Source organism: Colossoma macropomum, unplaced genomic scaffold (genome assembly GCF_904425465.1).
Source record: "Colossoma macropomum unplaced genomic scaffold, Colossoma_macropomum, whole genome shotgun sequence".
NCBI classification, from domain to species: Eukaryota; Metazoa; Chordata; class Actinopteri; order Characiformes; family Serrasalmidae; genus Colossoma; species Colossoma macropomum.
This window is the reverse complement of record NW_023494785.1, coordinates 31,440,792-31,464,546: the sequence shown is the minus strand read 5'-3', so window position 1 is coordinate 31,464,546 and position 23,755 is coordinate 31,440,792. Positions and strand designations below refer to the sequence as shown.

The following is a 23,755-nucleotide window of genomic DNA, read 5'->3' as shown; positions in this document are numbered from 1 at the left end:
ATCGTGTGCAGCCTGTAGGAGTGTAGAAAGACACACTGTACCTTCACCCTGAACCCTGGAGCCATGTGAGTAATAACTACACACACACACACACACACACACACACACACACATTAGACTCAGTCACATGAATGAACACATGTGAGGATAAACACAGAGCGGAGGTTAAGTGGAGGCGGTGAAAAGCTCAGAATTGGGCTAATGCAGGTAGGTAGGCACAATATTATAAGTTGACTCAAAATTAAGGTGGCCAGATTTAAAATATTCCGTGTTTTTATATATGAAATAAAAAGTTTCATGTATTTTGATCATAGTAACTGTCATACTGTAATAGACTACTACTCAAAATTCACTTGTAACAGAAGCCATATGGCAGTTGCTGAATTCCATGGAGAAATCTGTGACTATATAGTGTAAATTCAAAACTAAAACTGTTTCACAAACAATACTGATCTTAAGACAGACATGAGAGAGTCTTACCAAAACTGTATTTATGTTTTACTGTTTTACCTAATTGTCAGCCACTTCAGTACAGAAAGAAAAACGTCTGATTTTTCTGAAGGTTCTGAAATTTTCTGGGATCCATGTATGATCAAGAAGGGGGCTGTGAAAACTCACACAAGTGGTGTAGGATCCTAAGGGCCCCAGTACAACAAAAATGACCCCATACATAAACAACTTCTAAAGAATAAAAAAGACATTGTAATTTTTTTGTTTACATGTTGTGTCTCAGACAAGTTGATACTCTTAAGGCCTAAATGTTGACAATAGACTACCTCTTCAAAATTTTAGAATTAGAAATAAAGAATATATCATGTTGCAGGTTTTGAAGGATTCATTTGAAAATGGTTTATGATGGATGAGCTGCATTATGAGAAAAATAGACATCAGGCTGGCTGTCTGTGAGTTATGGATGTCAGTATCTACATTAGGGGAACAACTACACTTATAAAGATTTTAGAGAGCCTGGCACTATGGCCCCCTTGCCTCCCAGTAGTTACACCACTGGCCCAGACCAGACTGCTGATGATACCCTACTGCAAGTTCTTTCCTCTGAAAAAAACTAGTGACTAACTAGTTACTCCTACTACTGTTTTACACATGCCTTTGACAGAAGAACTGAAAATCTTGTGGAAAAATATGTGCTGGCGGAATTGAGCAACTGCCCAATGGGTTCCGTTACAAGTGTGTTAAGAGTCAAAGGGTTTTCTTTTACTATATACAGGGAAACACATCAGGATTAATGTCGGTTGTCACTGACTGTAAGTTATAGATGCAGCAGATAGAGATGCTGGAATAGTTGTGGTCAGCTTTTCTTTGGAGCTGTAATTAAGAAATTGTAACTGTAAAAAGGCAGTAAAAAATCAGTAATCAAGAACATTTTCACTGTGGATTTTCCAGTAGACACACAGAATATGCCTTATGCACAGAAATACACACAAACATGCACACACACACACACTCCTGTGGTTATATGGCCTGCAGTCACACAGTCCTAGCACACTCACACAAGCATATACACATATAGCTCTTTTACAGCCAAAGGCAGTTTACTCTTGGTGCAAACCTGCGATCACAGGCTGACCCCAAGTGCTCCTACTTTCATTCTGGCTCTTGACGGTTCATTTACTAAAAGCCAAACATAAAGCTCAGCTTTCAAACCCCAGTTCCACACCTGCTGAATGAAAAGTAGCCAAACCGCAAAGCTAAAGGGAGGTTTTCCATAGACACGTTAACCCCATACTGAACTACAGAACTCAGTTTAAATGAATGTCTCCCAGCTTTCAGTGCTTTAAAACATATATTTGTGTTTTTCTTTGTGAGCTTTGTGCTCTACAGTGAGACATATACCAGAAGTCACCTACATGGGCTTCCACAGGGCACAGGATAAGGTATTCCGTTTTAGGTTCAAAATGGTCTTGCAAGGTTCCTTGGGTTTCTGTCTGAATTATGTCATCATGTCTTGGGTTATTGTCTGAATTACGATATCATGAATTGGGTGACACTCTGACAACATGTTGTGGATTACTATCTGAATTATGCCATCATGGCTTGAGTTGTTGTCTGAATTATGACATCATGTCTTAGTTTATTGTCTAAATTATGACATCATGTCTTGGGTTACTGCCTGAATTATGACATCATATCTTAAGTAATTGTCTGATTCATGACATCATGTCTTGGGTTGTGGTCTGAATTATGGCATGTCTTAGATTACTATATGAATTATGCCATCGCGGCTTGAGTTGTTGTCTGAACTATGACATAATGTCTTGGGTTCCTTTCTGAATTATGAATCACATTTTGGGTTCCTGTCTGAATTATGACATCATGGCTTGGGCTGTTTTCTGAATTATGATATCATTAATTCCTGGATTATGGCATCATGTCTTGGATTACTGTCTTAATTATGACATCATGTCCTTAGTTTGTTTTCATTATGAAATGTCTTAGGTTACTGTATGAATTATGATATTATGTCTTGAATTATTATCTAAATTATGATATCATGAATTGGGTGACACTGAATTATGACATCATGTGGAAAATATCAGAACTGTTGGAGAATGCCATCACTGCAGTAGTGTTTTTTTTTAAAGTTTCCATTTAAAGCATTTTTGTCATTTTCTACATCCTTTGGGAGTCTATGGAGGTACTTCTTGTATATCTTACTTTGCATGCATTTAAAATAAAATAAAAATCGCAATAAACATGTTTTTGAGGAAAAATGGTCAACTATTTCTTTAGGCTTATACCTGAGGAACCAGCACATAACGTGACTACATTCAAAATGCTATATACAGTACATCTTCCTCTACACATTGCCCTGTGTGAATATGCACTCACTCTCAGTATAGTCCATTTATTCTGTAACTCTGTGAATTTATTGTTATTTTTTTTTCAAGGTGATTACAAGTAGAATCTACATAAAGGAGATTATTTTCATTTTGTTCTAGTTAAATAATAAGCAGACTACTACTACTACAGCTGTGCTGTGTATTTTGTGTCAGTGGGCTACATTCCTAATATGGCAGTGTGTTTGAGTTACAGTAGTAGTAGATGGAGGAGGGGTGTGTGTGTGTGTGTATGCATGTGTAGTAAGAGAGCAGCATGCGTGAGTTCTAATGGAGGTTCAGAATGGACGCAGCAGGGGGCTGAGAGAGGAGAGAGAGAGAGGAGAGAGAGAGAGAGAGAGAGAGAGAGAGATGGCATAGTTGAGCACATCGAGTGACTGTGCACATCATCAGCCCCGCCCTATTTCATGCCCTTTTCCTCCAGACACACAGCGTAATCCCACTTTATTCTTTCATCTGCTATATTATAAACACGCACACACAACCAAAGCATTACGTCAGACACATCCAACCTTAAAATAAACAGAACCCTATAAATACTGTGATGTATTCAGCAGCATTATTCTCACTAGAGACATTACACAGTATCTAAATCAGATTTATAGGATGCAAATACATTTATGGCCCAAAGCAGCCATAACATTCTACAAGCAAAAATAACATGGGATCACCTTGATTCCCCTCAACGTCCTACACACACACACACACACATGCACACACACACACACACGTCCCCTCCTCCCCTCCCAGCTGCCCCTGCTTTCTATCCCTTCTAGAGGAGAGAGTGCTGTTGAAGGATGGAGAGAGACAGAGAGAGAGAGAGAGAGAGAGAGAGAGAGAGAAAGAGAGAGAAAGAGGAGGGGAGGCAGTAGGATGGGGGCCATGGGCTGCTCTCTGCCTAAAACTGCATGGAGACAAGGGGGGAGGGGCCACCCTGTGTTTGCGTGTGTGTGTGTGTGTGTGTGTCTGTATGAGTGAGTGTGTTAGGATGTGTGTGTGTGCGTGTGTGTGTGTGTAGGGATGGGGTGAAGGGCTGATGATTAGTAATGTGCTTAGAATGTGTGTGTGTGTGTGTGTGTGTGTGTGTGTGTGCTGTATTTGTGTGTGTGTGATTGTGTGTGTCCACTACCCTGGTCCACATTACAGCACCGCACTGAAATAAAAACAAACACAGGCCGGTCACTGTGTCAGACGGCAGTGTACAGTGTGTGTGTGTCTGTGTGTGTGTGCTTCACAGAATACTTCATGGGGGATGGGCAGCTAAGTCAACACTCTTCTATCCCTCGTACCTAATTTTGGATCTGTACGTAAAAAAACACAACGACACATACTGATATTCTTATTTTGAGAACAGAGCATAAACAGAGTTGGGGGTAACGCTGTACTTTACCTGCAACCGACTTGGATTTTACACTAAAGTCCTTTTGGTTTAAGTGACCCGAAACCTTACTTATGTTTATTTTATTGAAGTAAATGATTGAACATTCCATTTTATCACAACATTACCAAACCTTACCAAATGTTTCAGTAGTGACTGTTTTCAGTAGTGACAATTACTCAAAAACACTATCTAGTATTTAGCAAACACAGCTTTGAATAGTTGTTCACATACAATCATAATATTTTTCATTAAAAAAGTGTTTCGGTAGTGACAATTCATAATATTACACACTGATTTTCAGACTTTGGGACGCATTTACTTCAAAACAATGAGATCTAAGTGTTCACCATGTGGCCATGAGGAACAGGGATGCAGTGATAAATCTAAGTTTAAAAAACACTAAAATAATAAAAAAAGAAAAAATTACTAAAAATGTAAGTATTATTTTCACAAGTTGAAATTTAGGGGTTAGTGTTTGGGACAGACACTGCCGGGTAGAAAATACACTATAAATGTTGATTTTGTACATATTCAGCCTAGTACTATCTCTGTTAATGCTTAAATGGATTTAAATACATCATAACATGATCCTTATTTATCTCTAAAGTCTGGATACTTCATTGTTTTTTACTGTGATACTGCAGTTTCAACTGATTCTGTATAAAGGTCCTTATATTATTCCTGCCTGTCTTTGTACATAATTTGCGCGTGCGCTACCTGGAACAGCTGGCTGCAAACTTCGACTGTGAAGGTGAGCTGTGCAGTGTGAGTGAGGGAACTGAACAATGTGTTGAAACATCTAATCACACTAATATGAAACTGATGGTGCTGAAGAAGAGAGATCCTGGTAACACTTTGTAACAACAGGCCACTATGAACAGCAACTTAATCATCATCTAATTGTTTGTTAATGATAGTTAATAATTATATATTTGTTACTTGTGCTTTAATCAGTCAATGCATTACAAAGTTGATTATTAATGTTTTAAATGAATAAATATTAACTATTTAATGATGAACTGTGTATGTCTCTCTGTCTGCCCTGCGATGGACTGACGACCTGTCCAGGGTGTATCCTGCCTTCCGCCCAATGACAGCTGGGATAGGCTCCAGCACCCCACCGCGACCCAGAAGGATAAGCGGTTTAGATGATGTATGTATGTATGTATTTAATGATGAACTACTCATTAAGTTCATGCATCACAGAATAAGGTAATAGATGCCCACTAAAACATTTAAAACAGGACGTAATCAATTCATTCATAATCAAGTGTTTTTATGCAACTACGAACGCTAAATGTTTCAAGTTATATACTTCTTGAGTTATGAGTACAAAACAACTAAATTATTAACAACATATAATTAGTGATTACAATTCAAACAAATTCTTGATTATTTGTTGGTTACTAAGTAAAAGGTTAACAGGTCAAATGGCGCTAATTATTAATGCATATCGTCGCTGGCCAAAAAAAAAAAGCATTAGCAATTTTTAGTTTTCTACATGATTTGAGCTCAGCAGCTGCCCTTTACATTGTGTAAAAATGTTATAATAATTGGACAAACAGAAATGCTTCATAATTGCATTAAGTTCCATTAAATTTAAGAATGTTCTTGCCCTCTCCTGTGAAGTTACCATTTTGGACATACTTGTTTTTCTTAGGACAGTGAACATATGTAACTGCTGCCCAATTATAAAAGTCATTAGTACAGTATGAGGTAATTATTAAGTTGCTGTTTGTAATCATAAATGTTTCTGAGATCCTCAAACAGATCTAAACATATCAGACTTGATTCACATTCAGAAACAGCTCTGCAAACTTTATATTTTATTCATAATTTTTTTCAACTGATTCAACGGAGTAGTTTCAAGGTTAGACATCAGCCGTTTATTATTTGAATCAGCATAACTGGCTGTGTGATGTTGAGCCTATCCCAGAGGTCATTGGGCAGAAGGTGGGAGGAGAAGAAATTAGCCATTTGAAATTGATTACTGTTTTGCAAGCAGAAACACAAATATATTAGTTTTGATTCTGTTATTATCAGGCCTCTCCGTATTCCTGTCCTCAGTGTGCATGGAGCTGCACTCCGTGTGTGTGTGTGTGTGTGTGTGTGTGTGTGTGTGTGCTGCCATGGTACAGACCCACTCAGAGAGGGTCTCTAAAAGCACCTGGAGCTGCTCGTGTGACGGACGAACTGGTGGCGGTGGTTATTAATAAAAGCAGAAAACCAGTTCCTGGCGTTGTTACCATGGCTACAGAGAAGGTTAAAGCAACAGCTGACCATAGCTTGTTCAGGCAAAGAAAGTTAAATGAAAAATAATAATTCTGTAAAAATGTACAGTTTTCCCCCTTTTTTGTCTATTTTAGATACCGATTCAATTTAATTAAAGATTTATTTATATAGCACTTTTTCAACGGCCATTCTCACAAAGAAGCTTCACAGAAAATTTGGGCCTGAGCCCCAAACGAGCAAGTCAGGGTCCACAGGGGCATGAAAAACTTCCTAAAAGCAAGAGGAAGAAACCTTGAGAAGAACCAAGACTCAGAAGAGAAAGCCATTCTCCTCTGACTGACACTGGATAGCAAACAATAACACAACAAAAAAATGAACTGAATAATCATTGGACAGAAATGTTTAGATTGATCAATGAAAAAAGAGAATTAAATCCATGTTAACCAATAACCACTCTATCATTCAGCGTCAGAAAGTCCATAGGCGTAAGTCTGGGGGACTTGGGGGGGTTACAACTAATTATAATTAGTAATTATAAGTTGGCCATATAACCTCCTCAAAAATTAACTGGTAAAAATGTTGGTATTACTGATTTTAATGGATAGCATTTATTTCCAGTATAACAGTATTTCTTATATTGACCTCACGAATATTGAATAAAATATTTTTCCATGGTTCTAAAAACATACTTCTCTATATTTTGTAGTTCTTGTATATTGCCAAAAGCTGTTTATAGCTTTTGCCATTTCTTTCCTATAACTTTACTCCCCTGGACCCCCAAAGAAGGTCCTGTTAAGCCCACTCCCCCTATGTTCAATCCAAAGGTATGGCCTTGAGCATGTCTATTGGAGATTGCATGACAACATGATGTGGTTTGAGGTGAGTATGTGATGATTTAGGACAGAATTCTTGAGCTCTGGTGTTCGGCACAGTTCAGTGAATCACCTGCTCCAACACATCTGATTCTACTTGTTTGTTGTTTGCCAGGTTTAGTTGGTGAGTTTGAGAAGAGAAATCACCAAACTGCAATGGACACCGGTCCTCCAGGACCAGAATGGAGTTAGGATGATTTAGGCATGCATGAGCTTCCACTGCTTGTTATCTAGAGTCTACATTAGCCTCGTAGCAGCAGCGCAAAACTAAAGAAGCAAACATCAGACACCGAACATGTTTTGGCTGATCAACTGCATTTGGGATAAAGAGAAAATTGTTTGACTTTGAATCAGAAAACATTTCACTTTCAGAACTACATCAGTTGGTCTCCTCCGTTCCCAAACACTTACAGAGTGCTGTTAAAAGAAGAGGTGATACAACACAGTGGTAAACATAGCCGTGTTGTTGGCGTAAAATTCAAGATGGGCATAGTTAAAAAAAAAAAAAATTCTCAGTTTCTACATTTGATATGTTGTCTTTGTACTATTTACTATTGAATGTAAGGTTTAAATAATTTGCACATAACTGCATAATTTTTATTTACATTTTGCACAGCATCCCAACTTTTTTGGAAATGGGTTTGTACTAGCACAATAGTGAGGCATGAGGAGCTTTTGCTCAAGGTTAGATCTACAGGCCAGAGAGAGTCAAGTAAGGCGAAGATGGTTTCTGCCTGAACATGATCGTCCCACAGGCACAACACACATAACACATGAAAACAAGTACACAGCTCATTACACACACACACACGAGCACACAGTCACGGAGGATGTGCTAACCAGCTGGGACGTGGCTAAGACCCACTCAATCCAAAACAGATTAAAAGAGTGAAGGCCACGTATTATAGCACTGCTTCCCATGCTCTCTTTATCACTCTCTCTCTCTTTTTCTCTCTTCCCCCTTTCCAAAACACATAGGCCTTAATGCTGCACCCCCTGCAGTGGCACATCTGCCTGAGCAGACTTCTCCTCCGCTACTGGGGTTACATCGTTAGCAGCTAAAGTAAGAGTGTTCCATATGTACTACATATACAGTTGTATACAACAGTTTGGGTGCCCTGGACAAAATCACATTATGTTAATTTTCTATGTGATAATTTGACTGTGTACATAATGGGTAACTACCTATATGTAATAATAATATTTTCAATATGTGTTACATATAGGGGGAAAACCCCTAATAAGCCCACATATATCTGAGTAAACATAATTCTGGTATGGATTTTTCAGTTTCTAGTGATATATCTTTTAATGAAATGAAAGATTTTTCTTATTTCACATGATAAAGCAAATTTATATGATTTATTTAAAAAACTGCAATAAAGAAAGGAAAAGATGAAAAATCTGGACTGGGCTTAAATGGGTCCCCTTTACTAAATAAGCCCAACTGTGTTCTGAATAAGCCCACTCATTGTTTTATTCCAGATCAATGATTTTTTAAATAATAAATAAGCTTATGAACAGCAGAAACTCTGTTTTAAGAAGAATTAATGGCATAATCCCCCATTATTAAGAATGGTCCCCAGTTTAATAACAGCACCAGGTTTGAAGCCACTGAGCTTTTCAATATGACCCATTCATAGTGTTTGTCTATATAGACTGCACGCCTATGTACTTGATTGTATACACCAGTTTGCAATGAGTTAGCTGAAACACTTGAACGCAATATTTGTGTCCACATACTTTTGGCCATATATATGTATATCATTGCTGTCCAAAGAAAAACAAGTATCTCCAAAAAGGTGACTTTATGGGGGAAAAAAACTTTCTTTACTTTCAATGTAGTTTAATGTAGAGATTTTATTCCAAGTAATTTTGGAGGATTTCTGTCAGCCAATTCAGCATGACATTATCCCACAATGTAAAGGGTACCTACTATGCTCAAATTATGTAAATTAGATTTAGAATTAGATTTTATGTGTATTCTATATATATGTATGTACTGCTATATGGTGTTTTTAGAAGCAAAACACAAAAAATAATAAGATAAATGGTTTTAAATAATGTACATAGGTGCTTTTGTAGACTTTTGTTGCCTAGTACTATTCACACACACACACACACACAACATATATAGCTGTGTGAGTGTTAAATACCTATAATAATACTAACAACAGTAGTAGTAGCAGTAGTAGTATGTCCCACACATATTATATGTATGTAAATGTTTATTTGTAGGAAGAACTCTAACCCTAAACCTAACATTAACCCCAGCAATAAAGCTGAAAATGTTTAAAAGATGTTTGTTTTCAGGACCATTTAGCTTTACAAAAACAAACACACTCGAAGCACACTGTTCCACACAGAGATTATTTCCAAAATGTTTTGTTTATTAAAAGATTTCCATTTTTTCCTTATTGAAAAAGTAGAAAGAACAATAAAGCTACAGAGCGAGGGGAAGAAACACAGGAGAGAAGTAGAAGAGGGAATCAACAAAGTGAGCAGGACAGAGGAAGAGCGAGAGGAAGAAGAAAGGAGGAAAGGGCTTCAGCAAAGGAGAAAGGGGCTCTACTGTCGTACAAAAAAAAGGCTCAAGAAACAAGGTCATTCGCTTCATCATTCATGACCAGCTGTATTGATCTGTACAGCTAAAAACATGAAAAAATAGAACCAAAGTAAGTGCAATCAATTTGTACAAAAACGTTATGTTGAAAAATAACCAAAAAAAACAAACAAACAAAAAAAAAAAGAAAGAATGAACGCACACTTCAAATAGAAAATGAATGCATTGCCAGGGCAGTAAACGTTGTTTGAGTTTAGAATTGTGAAACTGCACACAGAGCAGAGTGAATTATATCAATAACCGTTAAAAATCTCTTTTAGAAACACTTCAGCAGCACATGAAGTTTGATGCAGTTTGATTTTTCGTCCCTTTTTATATCATATCAACCAAATGTGATACAATGTTTTCAAGTTTTTAGACACTGCTAGATGATTAATGTGGGAATTGACTGTGACAGATGATGAAATGTGTTCACCATCAGTCTCAGCGCTCCAAAAAGGAGTGAAGGGGGCATCACTCCATATCCTGGATGTGTTCGTTGGAAATCGACTGTCATGTTTGGTGGATTCTGAGAGTGCAAGATGCTCGGTGACAGGTCTGAACCGCTATCACTGCTTCTGTTGCTATGGCTGCTTGTTGGTGTGGATCACAAAAACATAAATGCTTTTACACTCTCCGGTCACTTTATTAGAAACCCCTACTCTCTAGGACCACCCTGGTGGTGTACAGCAAACTGGAGTCCATATGTTCATGCACAAGTCTTTCATCAGTGGTCAGCTTCTGACCACAGTGCTGCAGGGTATTTCCCACCTAAGCCTTTCAAAATTATTACATAATCGCCTGATCTCATTTGAGATGATCGGAATTATTTTTCACAGCTGGGTCAAGGCAAAGGCATGCAAATAAAGCTACACTACAGAACTTTTAGGGATTTTTTAGGGACCTCTCTGGTGAAAATGTGTAATTGCATGCAACGTCCGGAAGAACGTTCTGTAAGGTCAGTTGTGCCTCAGACCCCTTCCCCAAGTGATTGCAAATGTGTTGAAAGAGTTGGATGCCTGACTCAGTAATTCTTAAGATCACAGACTCCTGGTTTATAGAACTAAAGTTCTAACTTCTAACAGGTGCAATAACACCTGTAGAGGGCAGCAGTGAGTCTATTTGAGCTTGAGCTGTATTGTTAGCTGGGAGATAATCAGCCAATTTAGCCACTTTAGGCTTGTACGTTAATAGCTGTAATGAACAAAAAACATGTTAACCGCAATTATTTATACATCAATTAATCTTCAGCTAACTGACTCGCAACCTGCCGATGTGTGTAAAACCTTCAGCAACACCGGGGTACCTGATATACTTGTACCAGCATGGCATTCATTGCTGTGCCACTACCATGGAAACTGTACTTCACAACAGATGGGCTACAGTTTGTAACTGTACACCTATATAGTGGAGCTATAAGATAGGGTGGAGCTCATACAGTGGCCAGTAAGGTAGGAGATTCTAATAAAGCACATTGTCAGTGTATGCGTTTGAGGATTTGCAGAGATTCGTGTGTTTGAGTACTTTATAATCTGTACCCCTTTTCCTCTAAAAATCCACAATCAAAATGTAGCGTAAATACTTTTGCACATCCTATTTGGTGAAAAGGCACAGGTTTTTCCAATCAGCGATTTCCTTCATTTTTCCATTAATGTTGATATTAATCTCACCAAAAAAAAACACAACTTAAACCTCTACAAAGCAAGCTGTAGAATAAGCGCCTATTCTGCCAGCTGCCATATGAATAAATAACCAAACGAACATAAATAAATGCATAAATCAACAAATGAATAAATAAAGACTGGAATCTAGGGGCGGGGCATATAAGGTTTGATGTTTATTCCAAGAGTGACCGCTGATGTAACTCTTGAAACCCTGACCGATGACCCTTGCCCCAGACCCCATGGCTCTTTGCTTTCATTCAGACACTGTACATTCTCTCCTCCCTTTCTGCATATTGCACCACTTTGTGCATCTTCTTTTTTCCATAGTATTTTTTCTTTATGGTCGACTACGCCACTTTCTTCATTCAGTGCTCGAGTGTCCTTTCTTTCAGCCATATTGACATCGTTAGTACAATACTGGCAGGAGAGTTTCTCACACCAGAGGTGGAAATATCGCTCACTTTGTAAATCCTACCACTGTGAGCACAGCAAGTCTCATTTTGGTTGAAAGGGTTTTGATTGTATCAGATGCAGAGATAGGCTGCATAATGCCCTGTTACAAACCCTTTGGGCCAAGTGCAATGATCACGGCTTAGCGCAAGATCACCGTTGGAGGACACAATATGTCATTAAGCCCTAAGCAGTATGCTTTGAGAGCTAAATTACATATTAATTGATCAACCTTGACTCAGTCAATGATTCTTATGGCTGAAATTGCAATAATAATGTAACTACATACCTGTCACAAATAGTTAATTGATAAATTAGTTTAATGCAAGTTACTTCGTAGTAATTACTGAATAATAAGCTGTAAGATAATAAGCCTTAATAACAATAATAAATCTAGAGTTTAAGGGGTTAAATGATCTACAATGGACGATTGACTCAATGCAGTGCTTTGCAGCTTAACCTAGTTAAACCACTACACATTGTAACTTGACTTACAATTACACACAAGCCTTCAGCACTGCCCCTCGCCTGACCTCGCCTGATGCTACATGTTTCCGTTCCAATTCAGATAAAGTGCTTTAAATTTTACTCCCTTTCTCCCATTTTTCCCTATGATTTCCAAAGACTGAACACAGGGGACTTCCAGGAGGGAGTGATTTCATTAGTCTGCAACATCACATGACGGAGTACTCTATCATAAGTGGACAAACTATTTTAGGAAGCCGCATAAAAGATGATTTACAAGATGTTTTTTTCCTATTTCAGTTCATCTAATTATGCTTCTTATGTGCGCTGAAATGAATCAAATAATGCAACTGTGATTGTTTTAATAAGTTAAATGTTTGTAGGCATGCTGATCTGCAATATGTGCAAAACAGCCTATTCATTCTAGCCTGGAATTCCTGATTCGAAACATCTTGTCCTGCAACGGTCTGTTGTAACTTGGACGAAAAATAAAGACTGTTCACCTCTGAAACATTGCAACTGGAGTTCTTTATCCAGATGCCGAATTAGTAAACAGGCATCAGTCCAGTAAAATGTTGTGATCTTTCACTTAGTGGTCATTGCAACGGACCCCCACACTTCATCAATTGTTACATCAGTCATAATAAAAGTGTCAGTTCATAATCGGTGCTACATTTTTATATTCAGTGGTACAAACAGCCTTTGTCCCTGAACTGTGATATCCTGCTGCAATTTCCCATCTTCTCCCCAATTTAGTCATGTCCTATTCCCACCCATTAGCGAGGCCTCCCCATCACACAATGCTACCAAGCTGGGAGAGTGAAGGCTAGCACATGCTACCTCTGGGTTAAACCAAACTGATGCTAATGCACTACTAATGAACAGCTCAACACACTTGGAGGAGAACACTAACTACCAATTCTGTTACGTCAGCAAACACGCATCCATATTGGCTATTGAAGGGGGGAGAAGGAGGGCCATCTTACCCACCCAAGGAGAGTGAGGCCACTCCTGGCCAAGGATGGCTGTGGCATCGCCAGGGACTGAACTTGCAGTCTCCCGATGATAGGTCCAGCATTTAGACGGCTGCACCTTCCAAATACTTAACCAGCATCTGCGATACAACATGGCAGGACAACACAGTTCTGGGCAGCTGCGGCTCTTTACTAATAAAAGTGTTGCTCTAAGTTTAATTGAAATCAATTGTTTATGTTGGTTCCACCTGAATGAAATGAAATCAAGACAATTGCTGTTGTTCATTTCATTTACTTTTGGCAAGAATAGTGTTAATGAAAAGCATTTTATTCATGTATTTGAATCAAATAAATTTAAAGCAACACTTTTTACACTGTGTGTGTGTGTGTGTGTGTGTGTGTGCGCGTACGCATATTTCTTTACTCTGAAATTGCCAAAATGAACACTAATGTGAAATACTGACCTAATGCTGACCTTTCAGTACATTATTGCATGCTGGTTCTAATTGACCTTACAAATTTGGGGCTCCAGCCAAATCTATGTCTTCAACTTCCTACCAATTACACACACACACACACACACACACACACACACACACACACACACAAACACATTTGCAAGCATGCGCACACACACCCCACTACTTCTTTCCATTTCATTCACAGGACTGGGTAACTGATTCTAGATCAGCATGTCACATTGCAGCTGTAATTCATGGGCCTGGTTTTCACTGGTTTTCAATCCTTTTTTTTAAAAGAATCTTAAAAGCATGTATTCTCAGACAAGCCAATCCAAAGCTGCCCAGATATTCATCAAAAATAAAAAAAACACTGTTTAAGCGATCACTTTAAAGGAAATACCTCGAAGTTCTCCACACAATTGCTCTGACAAGTTTCTCTTTTGGTTGTGCTTGTTTTTAGTGCGTTCAAGTTTCTAATGGGCGGAGCTCTGCCCGACTTGAAGGCTGTGTTGTGATTGGAGGGGACTGCTCCCACCCACTCGCCGGATTCGTTGTCTCTGTGTCGACTGGCTGGCTTTGGCACCCGACAGGTTCAGAGAAGGGTGTCGTGGAGGAGATGGAGCTGTCCTGGGTCGCCGGACTGCCCCTGCTGGTGGGAGGAGGGATTGTGAGCAGAACATAGCCACGCCCACTCTGTTTGGCCCCGTCTCCACCTTCGTGAGAGGGGCAGGACTTAGGGGGAGAGAAGATGGGTGCAACATGCACCCACGTCAGGCTAGGCTCGGACCAGTGGATGGCTTTGTGTCCTGACGTTTTCCCTTCTCTCTTCTCTGATTGGTCTATTTGTGGTCTACATCCAGATGAGCCCTCACCTCCTTCCTCTTTCGTCTGCTGACTCAACTTTTCATGAACTTTGACCTGCTTACATGCAACAGGAGGAGGAGTGGAAGAGGAGTCTGTGTCGGACCAACTCAGCCTTCGCTTCTGCAGAGTGAGAGAGTAAGACAGAGAGAGAGAGAGAGAGAGAGAGAGAGAGAGAGCGTGAGAGAGAGAGTCAGACAAAGAGAGGAACAGAGAGAAAAAGAAAGAGAATAAGGAAGAAAGAGTAAAAGAAAAAGAGAAAGAGCACATCAGCAATCAGTGCCTAATTTGTAACATCACTGACACTGAGGTGGTTCCACTCAAGGTTGTGTCTCTAGTACCTTTAGTTAGAGAATATAACTGTACCATCTTCTGTTGCAAATATAATTAAGTTACATTGACACCATACACCATGGCCTGGCTCCAGCTTTTATTTTTGTACTTAAAAAAGCTTCAAACAGGCACACATATGCACCTTTCCCTGGAAAAAAATGAATGTAGTGTACCTTTAAAAGTCATTTATGGTGCACAGTCGGACTTAAATACCATTATTATACCTTTGAGGGTACATTTACATTGTTTGTCCCTGTACTTTTTTTCTGACTGTGTGGTACATACACTCACAACATTCTATATGTGTGTGTGCGTTTGCGTATTCTCACCTTAACTGGAATGTGCAGTTGGTCTTTGTGCTTGTGTGGGGGTGTGTTAGTACTAGACGTGCCCTGTCCTGAAAGGTCTGTGGAGACGGTTGTCCCTGCAGGGCGAAGGGTCACTTGAGGGAACCAGAGTTTTAGCATCATCTCTATCTGCAACAGGGTGGGCAAATACTTCTCCCTGCAGAGAAAAAGAACAGATAGAGTGAGAGGTGAGTAGGAAATAAAGCAAATGTTTGGTGATTTTACACCAGAAACAGCATGACCAGCCTAAAATGTTCCACGACGCTTGCTATTTCACGCACATTATTATTATTATTTCATGTATGGCATGTTAATGAAGTGAAGAGCCGTTTTTACCAATTAAACAAACTTTAGGTGGACAAACTTTGAACACAGCTATCAACCATCAACTGTTTTTTTTGGCTGATCCCTTAGTTAATTAGTTATTTTCCTCACCAGTCCAACAGACCCCAGGACCTTTGTACTAGAGTTTTGTACTAGTGCAATGCTGCTACAACTTAAAAGAAATCTGTGGGTTATTTATGGGCCTAGTTTAAGCTTGAAATGACTTAAAATGCTGTATAACACTGAGAATGAATTTATAAAAAAAGGAACACCCAGAATTTCAGGGTAGACAACTTATCAATAAATTGCAGTATATTATAAAACATCCTTTAGTGTCTAGCTTAGTAATTCAAGCTGTTTGTTATCGAATAAAATAACAGCAACATTTGATTCCAAACTTTTGACCAGCAGTGTAGTGCAGCAATCAAGCAACAGCAAGCAAGCATTTAGACATACTTAAATTCTTACATAATCCAACTCTCAGATTATAATGAAACAATTGCACAATTCACATTTTCACACTGCCTTCATTCCTCTTACCCAATGTGAGGCTTCTGCAGCACTCCCACAATCCTCTGGATTCGGTCCATGGCAACACTCTGCTGGAAACTGCTCAGACCTGCCAATCAAACAGATCAACAATGGTAAGTCAGCCTCAAATGCAGCATTGTGCTGAGTGATTCTGCACTTGAATTTTGCGTGTGTGCATGAAGTCAATCAGCTGCAGTCTTATCTAATCTGTTCAGTTGCATCTGGTCAGATAAAGCAAGACAAACCCTTCCACACATGCAGTCAAGTTATAATTTCATTTAGCAGCAGGATGTGAATGATGGGTAGTGCTGGTTGAGCAATTTTAGACCACAAAGCACATTTACAGATGTACTTCCAAAGTACATTCCACTTGAGAAAGAATGACAAGATGGTCTAAACCAGAACTGCGTCAATAATTAACTCTAAACTCTAAGGAGGTCCAGACTTTTCCTCACTCTCATAACATAACTTACAGAGTAGTTTCATTGCAGTTACTAACAAATTTGTAGTAGTTACCGTGGATGCACTAATATGAGAATTACAGGCTGATGCAGACATCGAATATTTTTTATGTATATATCTGCCGATGTCCACACTGATACAAAGACATTTATCAAATTTCCCTAGTTACTGGTCAATAAGCCTTAAGATCAAGAAGAAAATAATGAAAGGAGTTTAAGGGGTTAACAGGGAGCACAACCTACCATTTAAATCACCAGGGATCACAGTGTAAAACATTAAAAAGCCTACATAATACTACTATGTGAGAATATGTGTATATGATCAGACCTATGTGAGAACTGTCTGGGCATGGTCTAAAATTCAGTTCTGCTTGCTAGGTTAACTTTCTCTGTAAGTTTTCTGACCCAAACACAGAGACACTGAGGAGGTGGAGGACACAGTTTTGTTAACTGTGTGGGTGGGGCAACACCCATTAGCCTTATAATTGGTGAGGACACTGCTTATATAAGCTTTACCCAAGATTAAGACTGCTCAGTTTACATCGAAAGAGGAGAACTTTAGCACAAAACACTGACCATTTATTGAACACAGAAAAATTATTCCCAGGACATACTTTGTACATGTATGTAATGTGAATTAACATACTTAGAAAGAAAACTCTAAAGCTTTGAGTATCGTGTAATCACTGCTGGGTGAATGAAAGCAACCACGTGTTGTTAAAGTTCATGCTGCAGTATCCTGTGTTCTTGAGTGAAGGTGCCTCAACACTGAAGACAAAAAGTAACACTGAAGGACGTAGTGAGCCCTCAGATAAATAACAAAGACTCAAACCATTTTTTTTTACATCAGAGAGATCTAAACAGAGGAAATCCTGTCTGCCCACACACACACACACACACACACACACACACACAGCTGCACAGATAATTACAGCCCTAAAATACACTATAAAAGCACACACTGTTCAATGCACATGAAAACAAAAGAACGCTGCGCACACATGCCCTCATCTGAACATAAACAGAGAAGGCTAAAGCTTAAATACACGAAATACAAAGACACTTTTCAGCAAGAACACAAAATCAGTCAGAAATGTGCTTAAAACATAATACACGTGAGCTGCTTGCTCTGCTCTCACCTTTGTCAAATCGTCCTTTCTTCAGTCCATTCAAAAGCTCCAACAGGGGCCTGACGAATCCCTGAAGCTCCAAACACTGGCAGGAAGAGAAGAGCAAAAAGGAGAAAAAAAGTAAATTACCAACTGAAACTTCAAGCTCCTCACGTCTCCCTCGGAAACTTAACTCTTACATATCTAGAGTGCTCACTATTGCTTAGTTCTGAGGTACATTACATATTTATTTGTGCATAATTACACAGGGACAAACTGATACACGGACTGTGGGCCGATGGCATTTCTCATGTACATACACAGTACTGTGCAAAAGTCAGAGACCACCCTGCAAAGTCAAAAGAAAATAAGTGGTTTTCAAAACTGAAGTTAAAAAATGATTAAAAGATACAGAGAAAATGGGACTCCTAACAACCATGCAAGACCTGCTAGACCACCAAAACTGTCCCCATCAGATAAACACACTTAAAGCTTTCATCTTTGAGAGAGAGGAGAAAATCAGGCTCTACTCTTACTTCAGATCTAAAAAAATCCATGGGTGTTTTTGTCCATCCTTCCACTGAGAGAAAACAACTTAACACTATGAGTCTGAAAAGATGTGTAGCTGTCAAGAAGCTGTTACTGAGAACATTTGCAAATCAAACAAAGAAGCTGCCGGTGTTCTCAGAACAATGGACTGACCACCCCAGTGCAGACCTCAACATCACTGAATGTGTTTGGGATTACTTGGACTGTGGGAAGCAGAAAATGCAACCAACTTCTAAGACTGAACTTTGAAAGTGTGAAAAAAAATCTCTCTTCAGATTTCTTCGAAAAACTTAAAGTAAGTCTGATAAGAATGGAAGCTGCAATAAAAGGTAAAATGTGGACACACTAAATACTGAAAATCTGTATATTATATTTAGTTGTATATGTAGTTGGGATTTCTGTGAAATATGTTTTATATTTTTTACTATGCTTTGCTATACTGTTTTTTCCTGTTGATAAAAATAAATATCTTGTACTTATTGGCTAAATATGTTGTACTTTTAGACTGGAAATTAAATAAATGACAGGCGGTGTCTGACTTCTGCACAGTCCTGTATCTGCCGATGCTGATGAGTAAAAATTTTAAAAGATGGTTAACTGTTTGACTCGCAAAACTGTCTGTACACACAACTGCAACCTTTCATTAAAATCATATCATGATAAAATATTTCCTCACACACACACACGCACACACACAAACACATGATATTGACTGTTCAAGTTTATCAAAGATTAAAATACTGACTTTCAACAGCATCCCTCCACTTGTTTCAATGAACTATGACCAATGAAATGAAACATATGAAGAGATGTTTCAAGGAGGGGGCTTAGGAGTGTGAACAATGGAAATAACTCTCACTTTCTGAGCAAAGAATGCGTCTCCTTGTGTCCCTCCGGATTTTTCCTTCTCCTTTCCTCCCTTGCCCTCCGCGCTGCTCCAGCCTAGCCCCGAGGAGGAGGAAGAGGAGAGGGAGAGGGAGGAGGACGAGTTGGATCCAGAAGCTGATCTGCTGTGATCCCTGCTGACCTCTGAGCTCTCTCCGAAGCCGTCTCGGGCCCACTGGGAGCCGGGACTATCCAGGCCGCCGTCCAGACTGCACACGCTCTGGCTGGAGCGGCCCTCACTCTCCTCCAACAGGAAGACCTCAGAGTCATCATCACTGAACAGGAAGCTGTCACCCGAGCTGGGTGTGTCCAGCGGTGGCTGGGAGGAAGTGCTTCCTGCAGACTGCATGACTGGGCAGGGAAAGTGAGGAAGAAAGAATCGAGATTCAAATTAGCTTTTTGGCCATTTATACAAGTGATCAAAGTGATACAAGTACACAGGGAACAGAGCTGGACAATACGACTGCTTTTTTGAGCATACTGAGGACAATTTCAGTATTTAAAAGGCCCACATCTTACATTTTTACTTATATACTTATTTTCGTTACCTGAAGTCTACCTGTATGTGGGTTTAAGACCCAAAAAAACAGTCCTAATTCATTTTTACATAAACATTTTCCAACCTCTCTTTATTTCTTAGAGTTTAACAGGCTGCTTTTGTCACTGTGCCTTTAAGACTGATAATTGAGCTCTGTTCTGATTGGCTGCCCTCCATCATACTGGAACACTCCTTATAACTCCAGTATGAATGAGCTGGGCTGAACTGCTGTAGGCTTAATGAGAGACATCACGAAACCAATGAATTCAGGAACGGGCTGCGAACAGTATGTTTTGAAACAATGTTTGCAACCTTCATCAAACTCTTTTATTCCAAAAAAGTAAGGAAAATTTGTTTTTCAAAGATATTGACTTAAAAAACCCTCATCAACTGCACGTTTTAAAGAGAGCATAATTAGGCCTGGTTAACTATTACTAGATCAGTTAGGCCTGGTTAAATATTACTAGATTTACTCTAGCACAGTATGCGAAAATGTGCTAAATGAAAATCATTATATTAATACTTTTAGATAGTATTTTTATAGTATTTTTTTCTCTGTTACAACCTATTGTGATTATTGTTGCATGTGAATATGTATGTATTTGCTGTATCGCCCAGCCCTAACTGGAAATCATATGCCAGATCTTTTAGTCTGATGAAAATAAGAGCAACACTATAGACTAAGCTTGCAGTTTAATTACAGGAGACAAACTGTTTATAGCAACAGATGGGCTACATTCTGAAACTGTATAGCTAAAAATTGCACCTGTATGGTTGATACACCTGGAAAAATGACCAATTAGTGTAGGCACAAATTGGCATTTCTAATAAACTGGCAGCTCTTTATAAATCAAGACAAATTCAGACTTTCATACACAGACACACAGGCAATATACAGATAATACACAGGCTCCTGTGGTTTAAGCAAAAACTGCACTTTTAATAAAAAAAAAAAAACAAAACTGTACACTGAGAATGTCCCACGAAAGCAAGTGCGTGCAAGGAGGCCGGGGCATACGGTCAGGAGGAGGGAGGGAGAAGGAGGGAGAGATGGAGGGTGGGTAAGGAGTGGGGTAGACACATGGACAACACCGAATTCTTGAAGGTCCTTGAAGAAAAAGGAGCACAAATAGGCAAAATGAAAATATAGAAATATAGACAAAGTCCCACTCATCAAAGAAGAAAAAGAAACAAATCCTATAAATCCTAAAAAAACAGGAATTAGCAGACGGGTTGCATGCAGTCAATGTTGGGTTGTACACAGAGAGTACCAGAGCATGTCTAAGCCCCTTGAGTTCACATCGTGAAACTGGGAGAGTGTGCGTGTGTTTCTAAAGCGTGTGATTGTGAGCTGTCTAACGCAGGAAAATGGGGGGGAGGGGTCGTTCAGCATGGTTAGTATTAAGAGCATAGCAATGCAGCGAGGGTCTCGTTTTTTCTCTCTTCGTGTTTCTCTTCTCCCTCTGGCACACACACACACACACACACACACACACACACACAGTCTCGCTCAGTGTCTATTCCCATCCCCCTACCCTGATTCACACCATTCCTCTACACACTCCTCTAGCGCTCCATCCTCACTGAAATCCAGCGTGCAAAACAGCCTCAGCCTCTCTCTCCTCCTATGGCTCCTCTTCTGCCTTTTCTTCATCTTTCTCTCTTCTCATCCTGTCCCTCTCTCTCTCATATACTTCCCAGCCTACAAATTAAACGTGACTATGACAGAAAGGGTCAAGCAAGCACACAGCACTACTACACAGTACTACTCTCTGTACACAAGCACAGTTCCTAACTGATAGTTGTACCAACTCAGCTGCACTGCAGCCCCCTTCACCCCCACATTCTTACATCTGCCCCCCACATCTGTATGCGTCCCATGAGTATGGAGTGTGTATTTATGTGTGCATACCTGTGTATGCCAGTACGAGGGCGGAGATTGATAAAATGTCCGTGTCTACTGAGCAATCATGTGCCAGGTGTGTAGCTCTTTATGGCGCAGGATGATGGAAAACATGTATATTTCGATATTGTAGGGATGTGCCTTTTTACAAAAAGAATTATTTAAAAATTAATAAAAGAAATGATGAATTATAAATTCATTTTAAAGATGGTATTTTGGTTGCTGAGGTTAAATGGCACATTTCATGGAAAGCAATATATCAATATTTTATCATGGAAATAATATATTTTGTTATTGTGATACATAGTTTTCTGAGCACATTGTGGATAATGTTCATACACAAAGAAGCCTGGGCAACAGTACGTTTCAATGAAAAAAATGGTTTGACTAGATTAGTGCAGTAAAGTATGTAAAACGCTGAATAAATACCTTTTAAATGTGGCACATCTAGTCCATTGTGTCTGTCAAAATATTGTGATATGTTTTGCCTATAGTAAAAATGTCTATATATATTGTGTTATGATATTTTAGCCATATAACCCACCCTTATAATTTAATATGTAAACATTACAATTTCAAAACACACCTTTCAGTCCCAGTCCACACAGTCCATATATGGAAATTAAACAGGAAAAAATGCCCATTTTTAATTTTAGTATCTTTGGGAAAAACCAACGTGTTTACATATCAGCCTACAGCAGTTTAGCTCCGCCCATTCACGCTGAAGTTATAAAGAGTGTTTCAGCCGTTTCAGTTCTAGAACAAAGTGCGATAAACAGCAGCCAATCAGAACAGAGCTTATTAACATAGAGTAGTCTTGAAGGCTCAGTGAAAATAGCTTGTTTAATTCTAAGAGATAAAGAGAGGTTAGAAATGATCTCGTAAAAATGAATCAGGACTGTGTTGGGTACATAATGCCCCCACAAACGTTATGAGTGGACCTCATGGGAAAAATGGAGGGGCTCTTCGAGATTAGAGTTGGGTTAGCAGCTTTTAGATAAAGAAGGACATGGAAATACCGCCACAAAGACAGGAATACAAACGTGGCTACGCCTGTGGAGAAGTCGTGCCTCACAGGTGTTGGGTCTGTGATTCAGGTGTGAGGAACTCCAGACTGCTGACCGGAACTTCTCTGAGAGACTCCCTTGGCTTGAAAAGTAGCTCTAAGCTAAGCAGAACTGGCAAAAAATACAAAACACGGCGTCCGCGAAGCCGAAATCTGAGACAAATCCAGAGCTCACGTCCCGTTTCTTAACAGCTAATAAAACCACAGGCACAAAAACAGCGTTCAGTATCGAACCTCTGCTTCTTTCTCTACGATGTCATGACAACCGAGTTACCAGAGTGACTGCGAGCTCCCGGACCTGACCAACGGTCGTCCGCGTGCACGTGTAACAATTCAAATTTCAATTTTATAAACATACAAATATCCTCACCTTGAAAGCGGTTCAAACCCAACGACTCCGCCACCGGCCTCGACTCTTATCCCGGCTGCTCGGTAGGTGCATGGGCTCCGCCAGACCACCGCAGGTTTACTCGCGTTTCCTTCGCTGTTTTTTTCTCCACCTCTCTCTCTTTCTCTCTCTGTCAGTATCTCTCTCTCCCTCACTCTCTCTCTCTCTCTCTCGACGTCAACATGTGCCTGGACACACGTGCCGAATTTAGTCCCGTCCACGCGCACCCGCTGATTGGCCGCCTCCGCCACACAGTCAACACCTATTGGCGTGTCTGCTGACCAGTAATTGATCGCCTCGTTCCCGATTGGCCCGCGCTCTCCGCGCTTCTGGCCCCGCCCCCACGTGTTTGACGTGTGTGTTTTAGAAGGAGCTCTACGTTCCAGTGAGCCAGACGCACGAGCGTGGCCGCTAAACGCGCACTCACACACCCTACCCCCACTCACTCTCTCTCTCTCTCTCCTGATAGGAACACGGTCATTATGCAATACAATAATAAAGGCA

General features: G+C 39.7%; 1 protein-coding gene across 2 annotated transcripts; it reads right to left on the bottom strand.

Moving 5' to 3' along the window:
• Positions 1-9,709: 9,709 nt before the first annotated feature.
• LOC118821848 (circadian-associated transcriptional repressor-like) lies at positions 9,710-23,469 on the bottom strand. Of its 2 annotated transcripts, XM_036590600.1 has the most exons (7): positions 23,234-23,469; positions 20,863-21,002; positions 19,331-19,707; positions 17,953-18,028; positions 16,362-16,440; positions 15,480-15,654; positions 9,710-14,940 (listed from the first exon to the last, which is right to left on the bottom strand). In XM_036590600.1, the coding sequence occupies exons 3-7, from the start codon at positions 19,703-19,705 to the stop codon at positions 14,422-14,424; spliced, it is 1,224 nt and encodes a 407-aa protein (XP_036446493.1). In that variant the 5' UTR covers positions 19,706-19,707; positions 20,863-21,002; positions 23,234-23,469; the 3' UTR covers positions 9,710-14,421. The 2 variants fall into 2 exon arrangements, with proteins under 2 accessions (XP_036446493.1, XP_036446483.1); XM_036590590.1 differs by lacking the exon at positions 20,863-21,002 and having other exon boundaries at positions 23,234-23,452.
• Between the last annotated feature and the right edge of the window lie 286 nt (positions 23,470-23,755).